We start from the raw sequence: 19,634 nt of genomic DNA, 5'->3' as shown, positions 1-19,634 counted from the left end.
CTGTCCTCCCTTGGACTCCTCCCAACTCTGCAACAAGAGGACAAATCGGCTGAGATATGCTAGTCATTAGGCATTATTATTCATAAGAGAGGGCGTGTTGTCATTGGCACCACCTTGCAGCAGCTATTTAGAGCGGGGAGTGAATAACTCATTGCTAATTGCACAATTACACAATGTAGCTGCCAGAAAATGTCAGGTCTTTTTTTTTCAGATGGTGCTGACATAAAGTGCGGAAGATTCATGTGTGAATAACAATTAAAAATCATCTTTTACATACAGAACAAAGTACAGATTTATGTTTTAACGTTGCATAAAGCCTTTGCAGACCAGCTTGGCTCCCGAAAAGCATGTTAGCAACAACTACTGGTCTTGTCAGAAGAGGCTGGAACAGGTCGTTACCTGGTCCATGCAAATTCTGACCCGCTAATCTTAGACAAGCCTGGCTGATTGCACTTTACATGGGGCTGATGTCACACTGCATTACCTAATGACATATACGGCGCTGAGAAGGAGCCCAGAGTGCTACTTTAGCCAGGGTGACTTGGGTGGCTGTTTTGTGTTGAGCCAGTGCATTCCCCGTTCGCCCGGCAACCAAACTGTTTACGAGCAGTTACTCACACAAAAGCACAGGGCAGCCTGATTGCTCCACTAATTGATCCCCCACCAGAGATCACAGAGCTGCGCTCGTAAAGAACGGGAACGCCTCCCATGACATCAGCGTGAGCTGCACGGCGAGGCAGAGCCTGCAAGTCAGGGGAGAGACTTTATTCCCACACTGAGGGGGCACGGCCCCGCCGAGAATAGACAGACAAATTGTCAGGTGGAAAGCATGAACATGTACAAATTCTGGAACTATTAATTACGCTGCCATTAGATCTCATTAGAGCTCGCAGAAAAACAAATATCTACTTATGAGCTCAGCAACATTAAACCAAATCCTCTACAGTGTAGTGAGGGCTTCCCAAATGACTTTTCCAACCAAAATGTGGATTATCCCTGATACACGCAGGGAAATTCCTTGGTGGCGGCGGCGGGACCAAAAAGAACAGTTTTACTTTATACATGTATAGATATTTTATCATCCAGGACCATCATGTTTCCACCATATATCATTTATGAAGTATAAATCATATCCTTGTTGTGCTTCTAACTAGGGATGGGCGGTATGGACTAAAAAATGTATCACGATAATTTCTGGCATTTATCCCGATAACGATAAAAATGACGATAAAAAAAATACCAATTCAACTCCATCTTTTTAACTATAAATCTATCTCGCTCTCAGATCCGCCATGTTTATTACACAAAAACGTCATCAACGGGAATTTATCCTTCCTTCTTTCTTTCTTTCTTTCTTTCTTTCTTTCTTTCTTTCTTTCTTTCTTTCTTTCTTTCTTTCTTTCTTTCTTTCTTTCTTTCTTTCTTTCTTTCTTTCTTTCTTTCTTTCTTTCTTTCTTTCTTTCTTTCTTTCTTTCTTTCTTCCTTCCTTCCTTCCTTCCTTCCTTCCTTCCTTCCTTCCTTCCTTCCTTCCTTCCTTCCTTCCTTCCTTCCTTTCTCCCTTCCTTCCTTCCTTCCTTCCTTCCTTCCTTCCTTCCTTCCTTCCTTCCTTCTTTCCTTCCTTCCTTCCTTCCTTCTTTCCTTCCTTCCTTCCTTCCTTCCTTCCTTCCTTCCTTCCTTCCTTCCTTCCTTCTTTCCTCCTGCTCTCTCCTTCCTTTTTCCCTTCCTCTTTTCTCCCTTCCTTGCTCCTTTCCTTGTTTTCTTTGTTTTCTCCCTTCCTTCTCCCCTTTCCTTCCTTCCTTCCTTCCTTCCTTCCTTCCTTCCTTCCTTCCTTCCTTCCTTCCTTCCTTCCTTCCTTCCTTCCTTCCTTCCTTCCTTCCTTCCTTCCTTCCTTCCTTCCTTCCTTCCTTTCTCCCTTCCTTCCTTCCTTCCTTCCTTCCTTCCTTCCTTCCTTCCTTCCTTCCTTCCTTCCTTCCTTCCTTCCTTCCTTCCTTCCTTTCTCCCTTCCTTCCTTCCTTCCTTCCTTCCTTCCTTCCTTCCTTCCTTCCTTCCTTCCTTCCTTCCTTCCTTCCTTCTTTCCTCCTGCTCTCTCCTTCCTTTTTCCCTTCCTCTTTTCTCCCTTCCTTGCTCCTTTCCTTGTTTTCTTTGTTTTCTCCCTTCCTTCTCCCCTTTCCTTCCTTCCTTCCTTCCTTCCTTCCTTCCTTCCTTCCTTCCTTCCTTCCTTCCTTCCTTCCTTCCTTCCTTCCTTCCTTCCTTCCTTCCTTCCTTCCTTCCTTCCTTCCTTCCTTCCTTCCTTCCTTCCTTCCTTCCTTCCTTCCTTCCTTCCTTCCTTCCTTCCTTCCTTCCTTCCTTCCTTCCTTCCTTCCTTCCTTCCTTCCAAAAATCAGCTTTACACAAAAACATCATCAATGGGAATTGATAATTTTTACCGCGAGATGACAAATTCTTATCGTGAGGAATTTTTTTGACGGTAAATTGTGAACGGTAAAATATCACCCATTCCTACTTCTAACAATATAAAAATGCTTTGGGTTAAATCTTTTGGACAAAACCAGTCACTTACTCCTTGATTTGAGTATTTATGCAATAGTTGACCTTGATGCTTCAAACAGAAGTGAATGGAATAAAAAATCATGTTGGTGCAGCGTACAAAAATATCCTGTTAAATCTTTGTTTTCTTATTAATTGTCTGGAAAAGTGAACCTGTGTCCCCCAGTGTCCTTAGTTCAGGCACAGATCTGCTCATCGACCCTCATGTTTGATGGTTGAGATAATATGATATATAGAGAGCTTGCATACACTGTTAGAAAGGTTATATAAACTTTTGCCATGTCTAGTTTCAATGGCTTTCATCGGGTCGGTTCATACCCAGACCGAGCTTAACGGTACATTCTGGAGACGTGTTCAGGCCTGAGTGACGCTGAAGAGGGAGATGGCTTCACCTTCAGCTAATTAGCCTTTCATCGCAGGGATAAGTCCATTGATTGGCTCATCTCTTACTTTTTCATCTCTTATCTGGTCTCAGGGCACAAAGTGCGCACTTGTGTGGTCTGACAGGTCCTCAGGGGTGAAAGGTGAGCTGAGTGATGGCTCATTATGTTTCCTGGTGAAATGTTAAGGTATCGGAGCAGACAAAACTTCCTGCAGGGCACAGAGGTGTTACTGGCAAATTGGAGTCATCAGACTGATAACATCTGTCCTCCTACAACCCGCAGATGCAGATAAACTGCTCTTTATGTATTGTTTTAACTCGGAAGGGGAGACGTCATGCTTCTTTACAGATTTCTTCTGCTTTCAAAGACATGATGTCATCTAGTTCCTAGTGCTTCTGAAAGTCTGGATTAACGAACTGTTACAATTAGTCCATTGTTTCCAAAGAGTCCATTTCTGAGGTGGAGACATCAGCTTTGTAGCGTCTGTGTGAAGGAGCGGAGGCCCTCGGGCTCAAACTTCCCTGAGTATTAACAACTCCGACACATTCTCAGCTCAAGTCAAGACTACCAAAACTTATCCAGATCTGGCAACCGCACGTGTTTCCACATCTGGTCCTCTGTTGCAGAGTGCAGGTGACACATGCGCCGAGCGGTCCTGTGCATGGACAATGTGACGGGGCCCGAGAGCAAAACCAGGCCGATAACCTCAGTAAGCATAAATTAATTTAAAATGTCGATTAGGAAATAAATCATGAGGTTATTTTGAGAACTGGTGTTTGATCCGACACAGCATGTGTTTCTAATGTGCTTCTTAATAAGCAAAAAGCTTGATTTAGGTTTCTGCGTCACAACTGCACCGAGCCGCTATGAAAGCCAGTCACGGTATTATTGATTATAATGATTAACTTTGGCACATTGTTGTTGCATTTGCATTGTTCTGTAATTACACCGGCATACAGCTGGAAGGGTGGGGTCCTTCGTGCAGCATGCAGCTTTTTAGCGATCTTCATTCATGTATCTCCCGTAATAGACTGGATTGAAACAGAGCCGGTAACATGTGGGCCGGAGCTCAAATATTAAGCAACAATTACCTTTATTGAAATCATACAGAACCAAGAAGTCCGAAATTGTGTTGAACCAGTCGCAAACCATTTGTTCCTAACTGAAATGACTGTTTAGTGAGTTTAATTGTGACCGAGGCAGCAAGAGAGCCGAGACTGCTGCTGCTGCAAGCGAATGTTGTACCTGAAAACCTAGATTCAAAGTTTTTACTAGTTTCTTGTTTATGTGATAACAAAGTGGCCGGAGTAGAAGTCCCCGTGCAAAGTCCATCAACGAGAACCGAGGGAACAAAAATCATCCTGCGCACCACGGTTGCCTGCTGCTTTCACCATTTATGATTTTCCTGAAACCATCAAAGAAGAAGTCTGGAAACTTGTAAAACAAGTCATCATCTGGAGTGTTTGTTACGCGGGTCCTTTCTTGATGTCTTCATGCTCGTAAAAATCACAGCTGCTGCAGTGATCAAACTATTTAATCTGGGAAACGTGCCCCTGATGGAAATAAGCCCCCTGAACAGGAGGTTTACAGTAATGGAGCATGTTGCATTGTAAAAGGAAGCCCATGACGGTTATGTGTCAAAAATGCATTTTATTTATTTTCTATTTTTTTTAAGTTATGGCTTCAGTAGATTAGTTTCAGCACTGTGTGCAGCATCCCAAAACTATGAAACTGGATTTATGTTTATTTATAACGACTCATATCAACCTTACTGGAATCATTTGTTATTATTCCAAGCCATTATAATGTTATTCCATCATCTTTGTGATACAGTTTGATTTAATTGGTTAGTTTAAGTGAGGCTGTTATAATCCTAAGGAGCAACCGTTTCCAGGCTGTAAAAGATAATGTATTTATTACATCATGAGAGAAACTGCATCTCTGTTTTTAACTAAAATACTTAGTCCTGACCTCGCCAGTTACAGCTACATTACTGGTCGTTGTTCTTTATTGTTATACTTTTCTGTAAAGGGCATAGTATGTACCTTTACAAAGGAAAATATGTAAGAAAGAAAGAATTGAGGAAAAAAGCTTGTGTTGATGATGCTCTGAAATGCTTTATATATACCGGTATGTATATATATATATATATAAATATATATATATATATATATATATACGTATGCATATTAGATTTTGTATTTTACAATAGATTTTTACAGTTGCCGAGGAACAAAAACATCCAGCCGAGCTTGTAAAGAAGGGTGTAACTCCGTTGCAGAGTCGTAAAGCACATGGTTTCAGAATCATGATAAAACTTTGGGGAACGCTGATGTATTTTTGCAGTCCGCTCTAATATTCAAAGGTAACGTTTAAGTGTCACCTAACACAACTGCTGTGATTTGTCATACCAGTGCCAGCTGTGGTTGTGGCTGTTATTTTTATTAAGTAACAACAGTGAAATTGTGGAGAAAAGCTAATTTACGGTATTATAGAGGAAATCTGCGGTGTACATTACATAGGGTATATTCCGACTCTACCCCGAGATGTCTAACTATACAACGGCGCTTCAGGATATGAACTAACTCTTGTAACACATCACCCACATATACTGCTAAAGTGTTATGTAAGCATTGTATAAGCGCTATACCCTGCAGTGAAACACGGGAATCAAGTACCGGTGACATCAACACATTCACAGTGAGCGTTGTTTCTGTGTCTCGGTGAGCCCAACACACTAAAGCAAGTGTTGAAGTGAAAATATGGTGTTGTGATGTGTAAGTCCTCAGATCACAGAGTGTGATGAGACAGGAATCCTGTTTGATTTGGCAGCGATCATCAGCTCCTGACATGGGTGACGACCCGGGACTACACACCGTAGGAGAGTAATTGGTCCTGGATAAACAACAACGGTGCTTGAATTCCATCCTTCTGCATCTCTGAAGAAGCGGCGCATTCTTTTCAATCCCGCTCACACAAGTCCTGCCTCCAGTCGCACCCACAGACAGTCAGACATGTTGCATGATGAGACAGCTGACACTTGTTGAAAGGGTGGGCGAGATCCTTGCTGCTGGAAGGCTCCTGGAGGCAACCGCAGCCGAATTTCTTCAGGGATTATCGAGTTCAGGAGTTTGACCCATCGCATATGTGTAGACGGAGCTAAAAACTGCCTGCACGGCGGTGTGGGACGTGTGATTTTCAGCCACTGCACGCCCACCAGGAGCACCTCCTATACAAGCCCTGATAGATGGCACTTGAACATAAATAGATTGGAATAGCATAGCTTTAAGTAGGCTCTTGAAAGCAAATGAAAGCAGACCCAGAAAAGATACCTTGCTTTTTTAGATGTCCAAACACAGCATCCAGCTGAATTACAGTCACGGCCCTTCATCTGTAATAAAGGGAGAGCTCAGCTCTGCCATCGCTCCTTTTTCCTTTAAAGGACACAGAATTAATACCCTTTTTTGAAAGTCAACACAATTTCTTGAGGTGGTAATGAAAAGTCTGTGATGTTCTTTCTCCGATATACCTGAGTAATAACTTCCATCAGCACCCTTTTTGACATATTTTTACAGCTTTGTTCATAGCAGCTGGTTTTAGGGAGCTCGATCAACCACATGACCTGACTCCACCTTTTTCTTTCTTCTGTGGGATTTGTACATTTTGATATTGGTGCTGAGGCTTTGTGCTTCCAGCGGCAGGAGGACAGTGAATGCTGCGTGGGTTTAAGGAGCATGAGGCTCCTTTTAAGAAATGAGACTTATTAACGCCACCCTTCGCCACGACGGCCGTCGGGGGTACTGCAGCCAATAGCGAAGCCGGTGTTCTGCCAATTTCTGCTACCTGCCGAGAAATGCTACTTTGTGGTTCTGCGCATGCGCATAGTCGATTTTCAAAGTTTGCATCATTTCTTGCACGATGTAAAATTGATAATATGGGATGTTGAGTATTTGATCCTTCAAAATACACTACCCACGACATGAATTGCATTACACTTTATGAACATTATACGATAAAGAGAGAAAAAAAAACAATTATATCGCTTTATTTGATATTCATTAAGTCATTTGCCTTTATTTAACCAGGCAGGTCATTAATAACACGTTCTTATTTACAATGACGGCCTGGCAAGTGACAAGGACCGATTGGGGGGAAAAGGACGTGGTTTAAGGAGTAAAACATGGTAAAATTGTAGCTCTACAAAGGTAGAAAACCATTAGGTAGCATTTTTTGGCAAAGGAGCAGAAATTGGCAGAACACCGGCACGGGAGAACGGGGAGAACGTGCATGCAGCGTCATTTTACGTCACATCTGCAGGACAGCGCGGGAAATTCGGCCCCACAATTGCAGCACATTTTGCAGCACACAGCCTGTTCAAGGCAACAGAGAGATACACTAGAGGGCTCATTCTTTTGGGTTTGGAACGTTTCATCTGACATTATTACTAGAAAACTTAAAACGTATACAAATTTTTTTCATAAATCCTGCCTCAATCCTGCCTCATGCTCCTTATTGGAGCAAGAGATTGGGAGGCTGGATATTTCTGCTCAGAGTTGGGTCTGTGATGTCACAGAACCCTGCAGTTAGGAACAGCTTGTTTGATGACATATTTTCAAACTTGTCAAATAGTCTGTAACGAGGCTGACTTATTTTAGATTTTTTAATTTTGTTACACAACCAAATATGTGCTCTTAGCCACAGAAAAAAACTTTTTTTATGTCTCCTTTATTATAATGTCTTACACTTTGCCTAATGTTCCTCTCTAACGACAAACTACTCTATAATAAATAACTGCATTAATCATCTAATATAAGTAAGACAACGACGGCTAAGTGTTAAACTGCCGTTCGATCTAAATCACTGAGGATTACCTGACTTTTTTGTATTTCTTGGCTCTCTGGCAAACAAATAAATGTCCTTTTTCTCTCTTTTTTATTTTTTTTTTACACTCATTCCACATGTAGCTTATTGAGGCTTTTGAGACTGCAGGACAACCACGTCGACTGTGTGCAGAGCGAGGATGTGTGGATGAGATAGCACAGCGTTCATTAGAGAGGCCTGGGGACAGCTGTGGAGATAGCATTTATTAATCTCATGACACTCTCACGCGCATCGAAATAAAAAAGGCCTTTTTTTTGTCTTCAAGAGATAGTCTGCAGAGATAATTTCATGCCAGAGAATCGCTGAATTTTTCTGCTGTTATTGAACACTAACCAAAGACAGAATTTATAAGTGGCATCCTGAGCATTTTCATCCTTGGCTTTAAAAAAAAGACTGTTATTGTGTACTTTAAAGTAACAGACGCATTGTTAAAAGTGTCAGAAGATGTGTGCAGATCAAAGTACAGTACCAGCATTGGTTTTACTCGCCGCAGAAAACTAAGAGCATTCCTCTAGCTACTCACAAAAAGAAAAGCCCTGTAGCATTTTTCCTCACACTTCCCTTAAGTGGAGATAACATCTGGGATAAGAAAGCAGCAAATACTAAGAGGGGAAGGGGGGAAGGAGCATGTGCGTGTGCATAAGAGAGAGTTCTTCAAAGCCTGGCGCGGTGCGTGTTGGATCGGCCGTGGGGAGGGAGGTGTGGGAGATAAGCCCGTGACAGCTGCCAAACACCTCTGTGTTGTACGCTGAGTGTGTGTGTGTGTGTGTGCGTGTGTGTGTGTGGGCCCCCCATTCAGAAGGAGTGTTTCTGAATCTCTACCACCTGCCAGCCCTGGTCTCCCATGGCAGGTGTGAGTCGGTTTGTGCGTGATTCAGACTGCTGATGAATATGGAGCACATGTGACAGTCTTATCGCCTGCATCTCCCTGTGATAGCTGCAAGACGGGTGCACTGATGGAGAGATTACTTAAATGTGAGCAACTGCCGGGGCCGCTCGCGTGAATGGTCTGTGCTTGATCCAGACACTGCAAAAACTCAAAATCTTACCAGGAATATTTGTCTTATTTCTAGTTAAAAGGTCTAATTTTTAGTCAAAAAATCTCATTACACTTAAAACAAGAGTCATTATCAGAAAAATAACTTATTTGACCATTTTTACCTGTTTCAAGTAAATTTTCACTTGAAATAAGTAGAAAAATCTGCCTGTGGGAGATTTATCTTCTCATTACAAACAAAAAAATCTTGTTCCACTGGCAGATTTTTTATACTTATTTTAAGTGAAAATCTACTTGAAACAGGTGGAAATTGTTGTTTTTTCCAGTGATGAGTCTTGTTTTAAGTGTAATGAGATAGCTTTTTACTAAAAATGAGACATTGTAACTAGAAATAAGACAAATATTCATGTTAAGATTTTGAGTTTTTGCAGTGAGAAAGTTGTGAAGGTTGGAGGAAATGTAAACTATGAACAAAACAACACAGTTCTTATTTATTTAACGCTAAATGAGTAACACAGTATGACATCCAGCATTAATCAGAAAAAATATAATGGATATTAACAGACAGAGTACAAGTTTGTCAGTTGTGGGAATGAGCAGGAGAAAGGTTTCCATCCTGCCACCAGCAGAGTTCAGAGGTTAAGTCCACAAGCAGGTGGCTGAGTCCAAGAAAGAAGCTGGAACTTTTACATTTTTCCTTTTTCCAACGCTGGCCAAGTCACCACCATCTGTTTCAACATACTGCAATATTCTTCATCTAACCAAGATTTGAACGTTTATATCTAGTTGTAAAGTCTTATCAGTCCTATTTGAGAATTTTATATCATTGTCTAAAGATTTTTCAATTATCATAAAACTAATTTTTTCTTCAGTCCACGGTCACAAAGATGCATAGATGTCTGTCTAAACAGCTGTCAAAGACAATGTTTGAGGCCACATTTGTTATTATTCCAAGCCATTATAATGTTATTCCATCATCATTGTGATACAGTTGGATTTAATTGGTTAGTTTAAGTGAGGCTGTTATAATCCTAAGTAGCAACCGAGTGATATAATACGTGTGATCGTATTATAGATCACACATATTATATTTAATTACAAATGAACCAGCATCCACACATTTATTTATGAAAAAATAATTTCATTATGGTCCTTCAGCTACATTTTTAAATGTAAATACATCATCATGGTTATCTGCCAACTGATCAGATAACAAAATGCTTTATCAATCTATACACAAATGTGACCCCAGTGTTATTAGCTGGCTCTGACATAGGTGAGGTTGGCGCGGGGCCCAAAAATCAGATGAAAATGCAGATTGTGTTTACTGGATTCATAAGTTCAGGCATTAGTGGGCATTAGTTACACGAAGAGGTCATTCATTTGCTCTGCATGTTATCAGAGACATTTCCTCTTCATGCAGTTACACATAATACAGTGGCTTGATGCCACAAGTCTTACATGTACTTCATAAAACTATGGTTATGTTTTAGACACTCGTCGGTATAGTGTTCACTGCAGTAATGCGTAAAATACACTTGTAGCACTATCAATGTGTCCAGAGAGGTTAATGCAACTGAAAATGAAAAATAACCTGCCGACCCAATCAAGAGTGGATCAATTACTTTCAGTACTTTTGTTTAAAGTGGGCTGTTCATTCCCATTTTATTTTGAAAAATGACTAAAAGTTAATGTGCCACAACTAAATCAACAATATTTAAATGGCAAATAGACTATATTTTTATATAATTTTTAAAGTTTTGTTGAGCGTTGAAAGTGATTTGACACAACAGGCTACATCCATCCATCCTTCCACATACATCATCCAGCCATCTCTTAGGTAATGCAGACTCTTCTACTGAAGCCTATTCAGTGTGCGTGTGTGTTTTGTTTTAACTATGCACAAAATCACATACCGGTACTGATGGTTTAGTTGAGCTTTTGTCACGTTTAGATAACTAATAAGGCCAGCTCAGGGGGTAGAGTCCTGACTGCAGGACTGATGGTTTGATCTGTGGCTGATCTGACTTTACGCTATAGACGTTTTGTAAAACTTTTTGGTGAAAGTCACTAATGTGAATGTGAGTTTTAGACAACTCAGTAATCATGCTTGAGCACGGAGCAGAGCACTCACACTAGTCAAATCAACCAGGTGTCAGAGTTCAGCTGTGCTTTGCAACGATGCAGTGAGTGCATCCTTTAGCAAGATGGTGTTTCTCAGGGTGCACTCCATCTGAAGTTGCACCATGCTCAATGAGGACTGCATGTGGATGAGAGGCCGTGTGAATTCATGCATTACGTGTAAAAAAATAAAATACATTTTCAGGATACCTGTTAGATTTTCTGTCCTGGTTGTCTAAGAACTTGTGCACGTAAGGTGCCTGATGTAATGTTGTTTTCAATTCAATTCAATTTTATTTGTATAGCGTCTAATACAACAAAAATTGTCTCTAGATGCTTTCCAGAGAACCAGAACATAAACCCACGAGCAATTATTACATAAACAATGGCAGGTTAAAACTCCCCTAGTGGGAGAAAAGCCTTAAGCCAAACACTGGCAAGGAAAAACTCTCCTTTAGGAGGGAAGAAACCTGGACCAGGACCTGCATCATAAGGGGGGACCCTCCTGCCGAAGGCCAGACTGGGGGGTCGGGGAGGTCAGCAGCACACAGCAGGCAGGTGGAAGCAGCAGCGGGATGGCCAGAGGTGGGGGGGGGGGGGGGACCGCAGGCCAACATGCAGCTCCTTAAGCTCCGGCCTGCAAACATCCACAAAAGAGAAAAAAGGGGGCCAGCACAAGAAACTACAGGAACGATGGACAAAAATGATGGCTATGAGATACTTATAATAAATAAAAATGGAAGATTGCCAAGATGTTGTGATGAAGTGCGTTCGATTATTGTGCCGATACACAATTAAGACCGGAGGAATATCAATGATATTATACAGCAAGGAAAACATTTTCAAAAGATAAGGGGGGGAAAAACCCATTGCTGATGAGAAAACATTAAGTTTCAAAATTTTCACTAAGATGCTGAAATGCTAAAAAGCCATTTCTTTCTCGTGAGCGTTGACGAACACTTTCTCTTTCTCTCTCCCTGCCCAGCCTGCCACTGCAACCTGCACGCCCGCCGCTGCCGTTTCAACATGGAGCTGTACAAGCTGTCGGGCCGCAGGAGCGGCGGCGTCTGCCTCAACTGTCGTCACAACACGGCGGGACGCCACTGCCACTACTGCAAGGAGGGCTACTACAGGGACATGACCAAGTCCATTTCTCACCGCAGAGCTTGTAAAGGTAACAACAAGTTTACAAAGGCTGGAAGCCGTTAATTATATTTGAGCGCAGTGGCCAGTATTCATAACGTCTGAATTCTCCTTAAGGAAGGAAATATCAACCAATGACTCTGGCAGCACTTATTATACTGTAATGAGTAGTTTTACATGGCAGAGCTTGAAGCTCGTGCAGCAAAGCTTCATGGCTGAGACGCTGCCTGTGGGGTGCAGTGAAAACTAAATCACAGCCATCAACACTTGGAACCAAGAACAAGGTTGAGCACTGACTAAAACCTTTGAAAGCAAAGCCTTGGGCCAGTGTTTGGTTCACACGTACCATTCACCGTGCTTCTGCGATGTAAGACGTCTTTAGGAAAAAAAGGCACTCACCTCACCCGTCTGTCAGTGATCTGACCCATGCAACTCCCAAACTATTTCAGATCCTCTGTGAGCAGCTCACAAGACAGACGTGACACACAGGGCAAAGGTGTGTGCTGATCCACGGAGCGGGGTTGTGGAAACAACTCACTAATCGCCCTTCTCTTGTAGTCGCACTCGCGACGCGCAGGGGCATGTGTGCAGGCAGAAACGGCACACGCACACAGGTGTGAGCTCATAAGGCCGGTCTGAGACCAAGCTGCCAGGGATTAATACGTGGTGAGACAAAAGTTGAGCTCCTTCTGTGTCACAGGCACCTCCGGGAGTGAAGTCTCACTCAGAGGCCCCGAGCAAACCAACTGCTGTCAGCCAGTCACTCTGAGTAGACTTCTAATGTCCCACGATGCACAAAGTATTCGTAGTTATCAGCAGAGGTGTCAAGTAACGAAGTACAAATACTTCGTTACCTTACTTAAGTAGAAATTTTGGTTATCTATACTTCACTGGAGTAATTATTTTTTAGACAACTTTTTACTTTTACTCCTTACATTTTCACGCAATTATCTGTACTTTTTACTCCTTACATTTTAAAAACAGCCTCGTTACTCTATTTCATTTCGGCCTTTTAAAAAAAACTATCCAGTTAAATTGCTCCATCCGGATAGAGTGAATTTGGTTGTGGTTGTTTCAGATGTTCTTGTCCAGTTTTGTTCTTACATCCGTTCCCTCAGATTCCTGCAACTAAACTTGGATGTACATTCCAATAAAGGTTAGGATAAATGATAACATGCCTCTGAAGTTTGACTTTTTGCACCATTACAATACTTATAGGCAACTAGTCATCATATCTCTTGCTCTCTGAAACACATGTTAATGCTCAATAGTACACATATATGCTTCTTTAATATATTTGCATTATACTAAGATACATTCATTTTCAATGGCTTTTGTCCTTAATGGCTTTTTCCCCTTACATTACTTTTACTTTTATACTTTAAGTAGTTTTGAAACCAGTACTTTTATACTTTTACTCAAGTAAAAAACTTAAGTTGATACTTCAACTTCTACAGGAGTATTTTTAAACTCTAGTATCTATACTTCTACCTGAGTAATGAATGTGAATACTTTTGACACCTCTGGTTATCAGCACTAAAGTGAGAAAAAAAGTAAACCATCTTTCACTTTTAAGGTTTTACATATCCGGACATGAAGACTTATTTGGCTCCAAGTGTGAGCAACTTCCCAAAAGAAGAAATGTTATCATTTGGGTGGTCTGAAACTGTCAGGCGTGTGTTAACACAATGCCAAGCAAGAAAGACATCAGCAATAATCTTTGAGAAGCAACTGTTGCTGACAATCAATCTGAAAAGGGTTATGAGATCATTTCCAAACAATCTGAAGACAGATGCCAATCTTCCCAGGATTAGGCTTTCCATCAAGTTCACCCCAAGGTCATTCCATGCAATGCTAAGAGAAACTGCCAAAAATAACAAAACTTTAAATCTAAATCTCAGACTCAAGCAGCCTCAGGCAGCTTGTTAAATAGTACAGTTCATAACTGCAGTTTAAAAAAAAAAAAGGGGGGTGTAAGTACGACTTGTTTCAAAGTGTTTCCAGGATAAAGCATCTGCTCCTAAAACAAGAAAATGTCAGCTCACGTTACGTTTGCAAAGTGAAATGTTGTGTGCATGTGGTATGCGAACAAACCCCTAGACTTCTAGAAAACTGCCCTCTGACAGATGGAATCAAAGCTCCATCGTTGGCAACAAACGAACACAGCATGTCAGAACAAACAGCTCATACCGAATGTCAAGCTGCGGCGATGGAAGGGCGATGACTCGGGCTCGTCAGCTACGCCGACCATGAGCGCGTCTGTAAGCCAAAAACCTCCTGTATCCAGCCAAGAAACAGTTTCTCTAAGTTACATACATAAAACCTAAAATTCAAACTGCATAAACGTTATATAAAGTAATATTTGCAGTATGAGGGTTCCCTTAGGAAAATGGATCAGTGTATTTCTATTTAAAAGAGAGTAGTATGAAACGATACTGTTCGCCTTTGTGGATTTCCTTTCCGGTATCTCACTGTACCGCAAACTAATGACAAATGAGCTGCTCTAGATACATATCTTGACCTCTTAAGACAGATTCACAACTGAATCGGCTAGTGAAGCCTTTCCTTTGTTGCAGCTTGTCTTTGCTGGACGCCTGGCATTTGAGACACAGGAGCAGCAATGTGAATTTACCTACGGCACGCCAACAATTCCCCTCTTTTATCTTTCATTCCTTCAACTCACATGAAAGGAAAAACAAAGACACGAGCAGCAGACCAACCAAAAGTCTTTACCGAGGGGGCGATACAGAGATCTTTATCATGCACATTGCTAGGAGGGATTAGCAACTTTTAGCAAGGTTGTGCTAAATACATGCTTGATAGGTCATCTGCGTTTAGCTTCAAACTTGACATTTGGTTCCTAGCAGCTCTGTTTCACGCTGCCACGTTAAACATTTTCATATTCTATATTTGGGAGTGGTTCCGTTTTTTGATTCAGCGCCAAATAAAGGGGTCCCACTTTGCTAATGGTGCAGCAGCAGTTATGCATTTCTGCAAAGTCTTTCCAAACAGCTGGTACAGCAACTTGAACATTTTTCCTCATCTCCACCACATATCCAGCTCATTGCTCTGGGATCAAATCCAAACAGCCTGATTGCTGCCTTTCTCTTCAGGTGACAAAATCCGGCTGATATGACATCAGTTAAAAACCCACTCTATTTATTGTTGAAATCAGCCGACCATCTCGCTCTGCTGTTGTTGGACAGGAAATACAGTGCAGCGCCAACACAGCCAGGAGGAAGTCTGCTTTCATACCCCTCCTCTCAGCTCCCCTTCCCCTCAACACCTCGTATCTCAACAAATGTCTTTTCAACAATTTTGCTTTATAGTTGGAGGTTTTAGAAAAAGGAAAAAGATGAAAAATGAAATAGGTATTCGTCTCCGTACAAGCGCATACGTCTCCAGTGGCAACGAAGAATGCCTCACGCTTTATTACCCAGATTAACAACTTCACCCGTCATCAAGCACTGTGTAAACATGGCTCTTGGAGAAACATGATGTATGCTTCCAAGGCATAATAGTTGTTTTTTTCTATCCCTCCACACATTTGGCAGTTCAGTCCCCAAACCCTTCAGCAACCATACTGCACACAGGCCCCCCACAGCTGCTTGAAATTTATTAAGGGTTTCCCATATACAGCACCCTCTGCAAGAAATGGCAAAACTTGGCTTCTGGAGGCAATTACACTTTTTCTAAAAAGAAAAAAAAACATAGATGCACAGATTAGTAATTAGACAAAATGTTTCCCTTAAAAGCATTGCGGGGCATACAATGAAAAGGAAAAAACAAAGAACATTTGTGGACAGTAGTTTCTCAGTTGCTGAAATTCAAGCTGTTCTCACACGGGGATCATGCTGTGATGTTAGGAATAGAATCACGGGCTTTACTGTAGCTCACCTTTTCTGGTTCATGCAGACTGTGGCGTTGCACCGTCACAGTGAGTGCTTCACATATCATCCCAGACTCACAGGAGCTGGATAAAACATTGGGGTCCAGAGAGCCATGTCTGCTATGACTAGGGTTGCCACCTTTCAGAAATAGAAATAAGGGACGCCCCGATTTCAGCAGCGCAGGCACCCAAAAGAGGGACATCCCCAAAATTTCTAAAATGCATAGAAATGTATTTATTTTATATGAAAAAACAAAACGCTTTGATTTAAAGTTTAAAGTGCTTTAATAGCATTGAACTTGCATGACTGTACAGACAGACAACCATACTAGCAACTGAAATAGCCTCATATGCTACGTATGTCCACATCAGCCCAGATGTATAATATAGATACAGGTGAAGAATATTGTGTAAAAGTTAATCTATTTCAATAACTCAACTTAAAAGGTGAAACTAATAAATTACATAGTCTCATTACATGCAAAGCAAGACATGTTAAACCTTTATTTGTTATAATTTTGATGATTGAATTGTTTATTGATTTCATAATATAGAGATTTTTTTTATTTGGGGTTTTCATAAACTGTGAGGCATAATCACCAAAATTATAACAAATAAAGGCTTGAAATATCTCACTTTGAATGTAGTGAGAAATAATATATTTGTTTCACCTTTAGTTGAATTTACTACGAATGAAGTTTTGCAATATATTCAAATCTTTCGACCTTCACCTATATATTATGACATCAATAAATAAGAGCATTATGTGTCTGTATTGGTTCAATACGGAACACAACTTTTAATTCCCAATTACGGAACAATTCCGTATTTCAAGGGACTGGTGGCAACCCTAACTATGACAGCTATTTACATCAAAACTGACACCATGATATCCTCTTCACTCGTGAGAGTGAATTATTTCAACATTATATGTTTAAATATATCCAGGGGCAGTATATGTATATACATACACATCCCAATTGATTTGGTATACCATGTGTACGTACATAAAAAAGGAGCCAGTGAGAGTATTGTTATGGTGTCAGCTTTGAATATCACTTAGTAACCCTGACTTATTTGTAACCCCTACTATAAATGATGGCCATGGTCACGATCATTTAATCTAACTATGCGCTGTTTTGAAACTTGAGGTGTGGACTTGATGAGCAGCAGGTGGATGCAGCCCAGTTTCCTGAGAACCCACAGAAGCTTCATACTGCCGTGCAGCAGAGACTTCACACATCATAGCTCCTAAAACACAGGCCGACTCTGTTTTATCATCTCTAGCCAAGAACCAACCGTCATACTTCCAGGTCTAACCCGCAGACTTCATAATTACCGGACAAACTGTGACATCTGACTTATAGCTTATGCTAACCTATGATAAACTAATTAATATTACTTTCCATTCATTCTCATCAACTCTGTCTAAACATCCTCTTTTACCGGGGTAGAGCCATTGTAGCCAAGCCTGCCGGGTGCCAGCAGACCTCCGCTTGGAGGGTTCCTGAACTGATCCTGAACCGCGGCTCCAGATTACATCGGTCATTACACACTAAAGGAGCTGTTGGTGAACATTTGCAGCAGGACTTCCTCTTTCAAAGGTCGTTTCGGTGGCAAAATCAGGAATGACCACTGTCTGTAGCTGATTGCACAAGCTGCCTACTAAGTCTGTCTGTTTGTAAGATTAACAGCACAATAAAATGCATTCTTTTTAAAACATGAATGAGTAGGTCATCATGTACAGCTCAGATGTCAATACAGTGCAAAGTGCTAAGTAGCAAGATGATCCCATATACAGTAGCCATTTGCTGTACCAACCACCAATCAAAAGTACATGCTTCTAATCATACATGTTTTATTGCTTTATATAATTTTACGTGATGTGGTTAAGAAAAAGTGTAGTTAGTGGTACCAGGCTGTAAATCTGTTATTTTCTACGGCTAAGTAGTTGTTGTAACAATTGAGTGATTTAAATTGTACTCACTCTTGGAGCCAGCCCCAGTGGTCAGTTGAGGAGCTGTAATTTTCCCTACATGTACTTATTAGACTCAACCAAGCATTGCCGCCTGATTAAAGCCAACAAGGAACTAAGAAAAGTTGGATCTAATATATATTGTGTAAATGTTCTCCTAGCTCAAGTAGTGTCAGTAAAACTGCCAGCTACCTGGGGGCTATTTTGCTGTTTCAACTTGAATTTCGACATTAGATTTTCAAATGTTGGTCCTGTGACAGAGTGGTGACCCGTCCAGGGAGCTCACTGCCATTTTCTGTTTGGAAAGGATGCAGCACATCGCTGTGGTCCCCAACAGAAACCAGTACATTTGAATACTGCATGTATGAATGGCTTCATAAGACAATATTGTTTTTCATTTTGTTTTTTTTTTGTCTTTCTTAACGTATTTTAGATAAAATCATTGACACAGAGCATCTTAAAGGGTAATAACTACTGTATTGTAGTTGAATTTTGTAAATTAACCCTGCCTCCAAATGAAATCAGACATAGAGCCGCCAAAGAGCTAGAAACAGGCTGAGAAAACCACGGCCGTCAGAATGTTTAGTCTCTTTAAGAAAAGATTTGCTGGCTTTTATAAATGAATTGATTATATTTAGGGAAGAATGGTGGCTTGGTGGTTAGCACTGTTGCCTCACAGCAAGAAGGTTCCTGGTTCGACTCTGGGGTCTTTCTGTGTGGAGTTTGCATGTTCTCCCCGTGCTTGCATGGTTTCCCTCTGGGTACTCCGTCCAAAAACATGCATACCAGATTAACTGAGGATTCTAATTTACCTGTAGGTGTGAATCTGAGTGTGCATGGTTGGTTGTTCATATATGTGGCCCTGTGATAGACTCTCGCCTGTAATGAGCTGGGATAGGCCACACCAGACCCCTGTATTTATATAATCAACATATATTCCCAGAGGAAAGGAAATAGATCCCAAAAATGTTAGATTTGATTTCAACAAACGTACTTCTACAAGCTTCTACAATTCAAATCAAGCTCAACCTAAACAAAGAGGTTCGACATTCTTGCAAAAAAGATTAAATAAGCATCTCTTGATGTTCATAAAGCTTCATACATTCCAACTAAAAGCACCTCCAACATCTACTGGACCACTTCAAGCACATTTCATGCAACTCTGCTGGTACTTATAACACATACAGGACTAATAGGGAGGCCCGGCTTCCACTTCAAACGCAGGCTTTATGGTAAAGGTTTGGCAGAGCACGAACATGCGCACACTCAAAACAAATTTCTGACATTTAACGCGCAATCCACCCTAACTAACAGCCTAAACAGACTTTGAAGTGCGTTCCACTCATCCATTAATGGGAAACATTATTCAGGCAGTATTCGCAAGGAGCTCTTTGCCAAAAAGCTTCATGCTGGAAACTCAATCTGAAGAGCAGACGGGCTGTCTGATCACAATGAAGCAGGGGACGCAAGACTCTCGGGGAGCCGCTCACATGCTCATGTTCACACACCCTGATATGTTTTGTGTTGAAATTGAAATACTGCAATTTATCAAGTTATTTACCCTTCTCCGAGCCTTCCAGAGCAGACCTAATTAAGAGTCTAAGACTCATAACGGGATGAGGAAAACTGTGTAATTTCATTGAGGTTTTATGCTGGTTTAAGGCCCAATTCCCCATCTGTGATGGTCTGGAAGGAAAG

The 19,634-nt window shown here is 41.2% G+C and overlaps 1 protein-coding gene across 1 annotated transcript in view; it reads left to right on the top strand.

Annotated features, from left to right (window-relative positions):
• Positions 1-19,634, top strand: part of ntn1b (netrin 1b) — a 55,051-nt gene that overhangs the window by 21,522 nt on the left and 13,895 nt on the right. Inside the window, exon 3 of the mRNA XM_061711042.1 lies at positions 11,915-12,103. Coding sequence (XP_061567026.1) covers positions 11,915-12,103 — 189 coding nt within the window. The remainder of the gene's footprint in view (positions 1-11,914; positions 12,104-19,634) is intronic.

The sequence above is a fragment of the Cololabis saira genome, chromosome 21 (assembly GCF_033807715.1).
Source record: "Cololabis saira isolate AMF1-May2022 chromosome 21, fColSai1.1, whole genome shotgun sequence".
NCBI lineage: Eukaryota > Metazoa > Chordata > Actinopteri > Beloniformes > Belonidae > Cololabis > Cololabis saira.
Note: the sequence above shows the minus strand (reverse complement) of the source record. Positions and strands in the feature narration are given on the sequence as shown.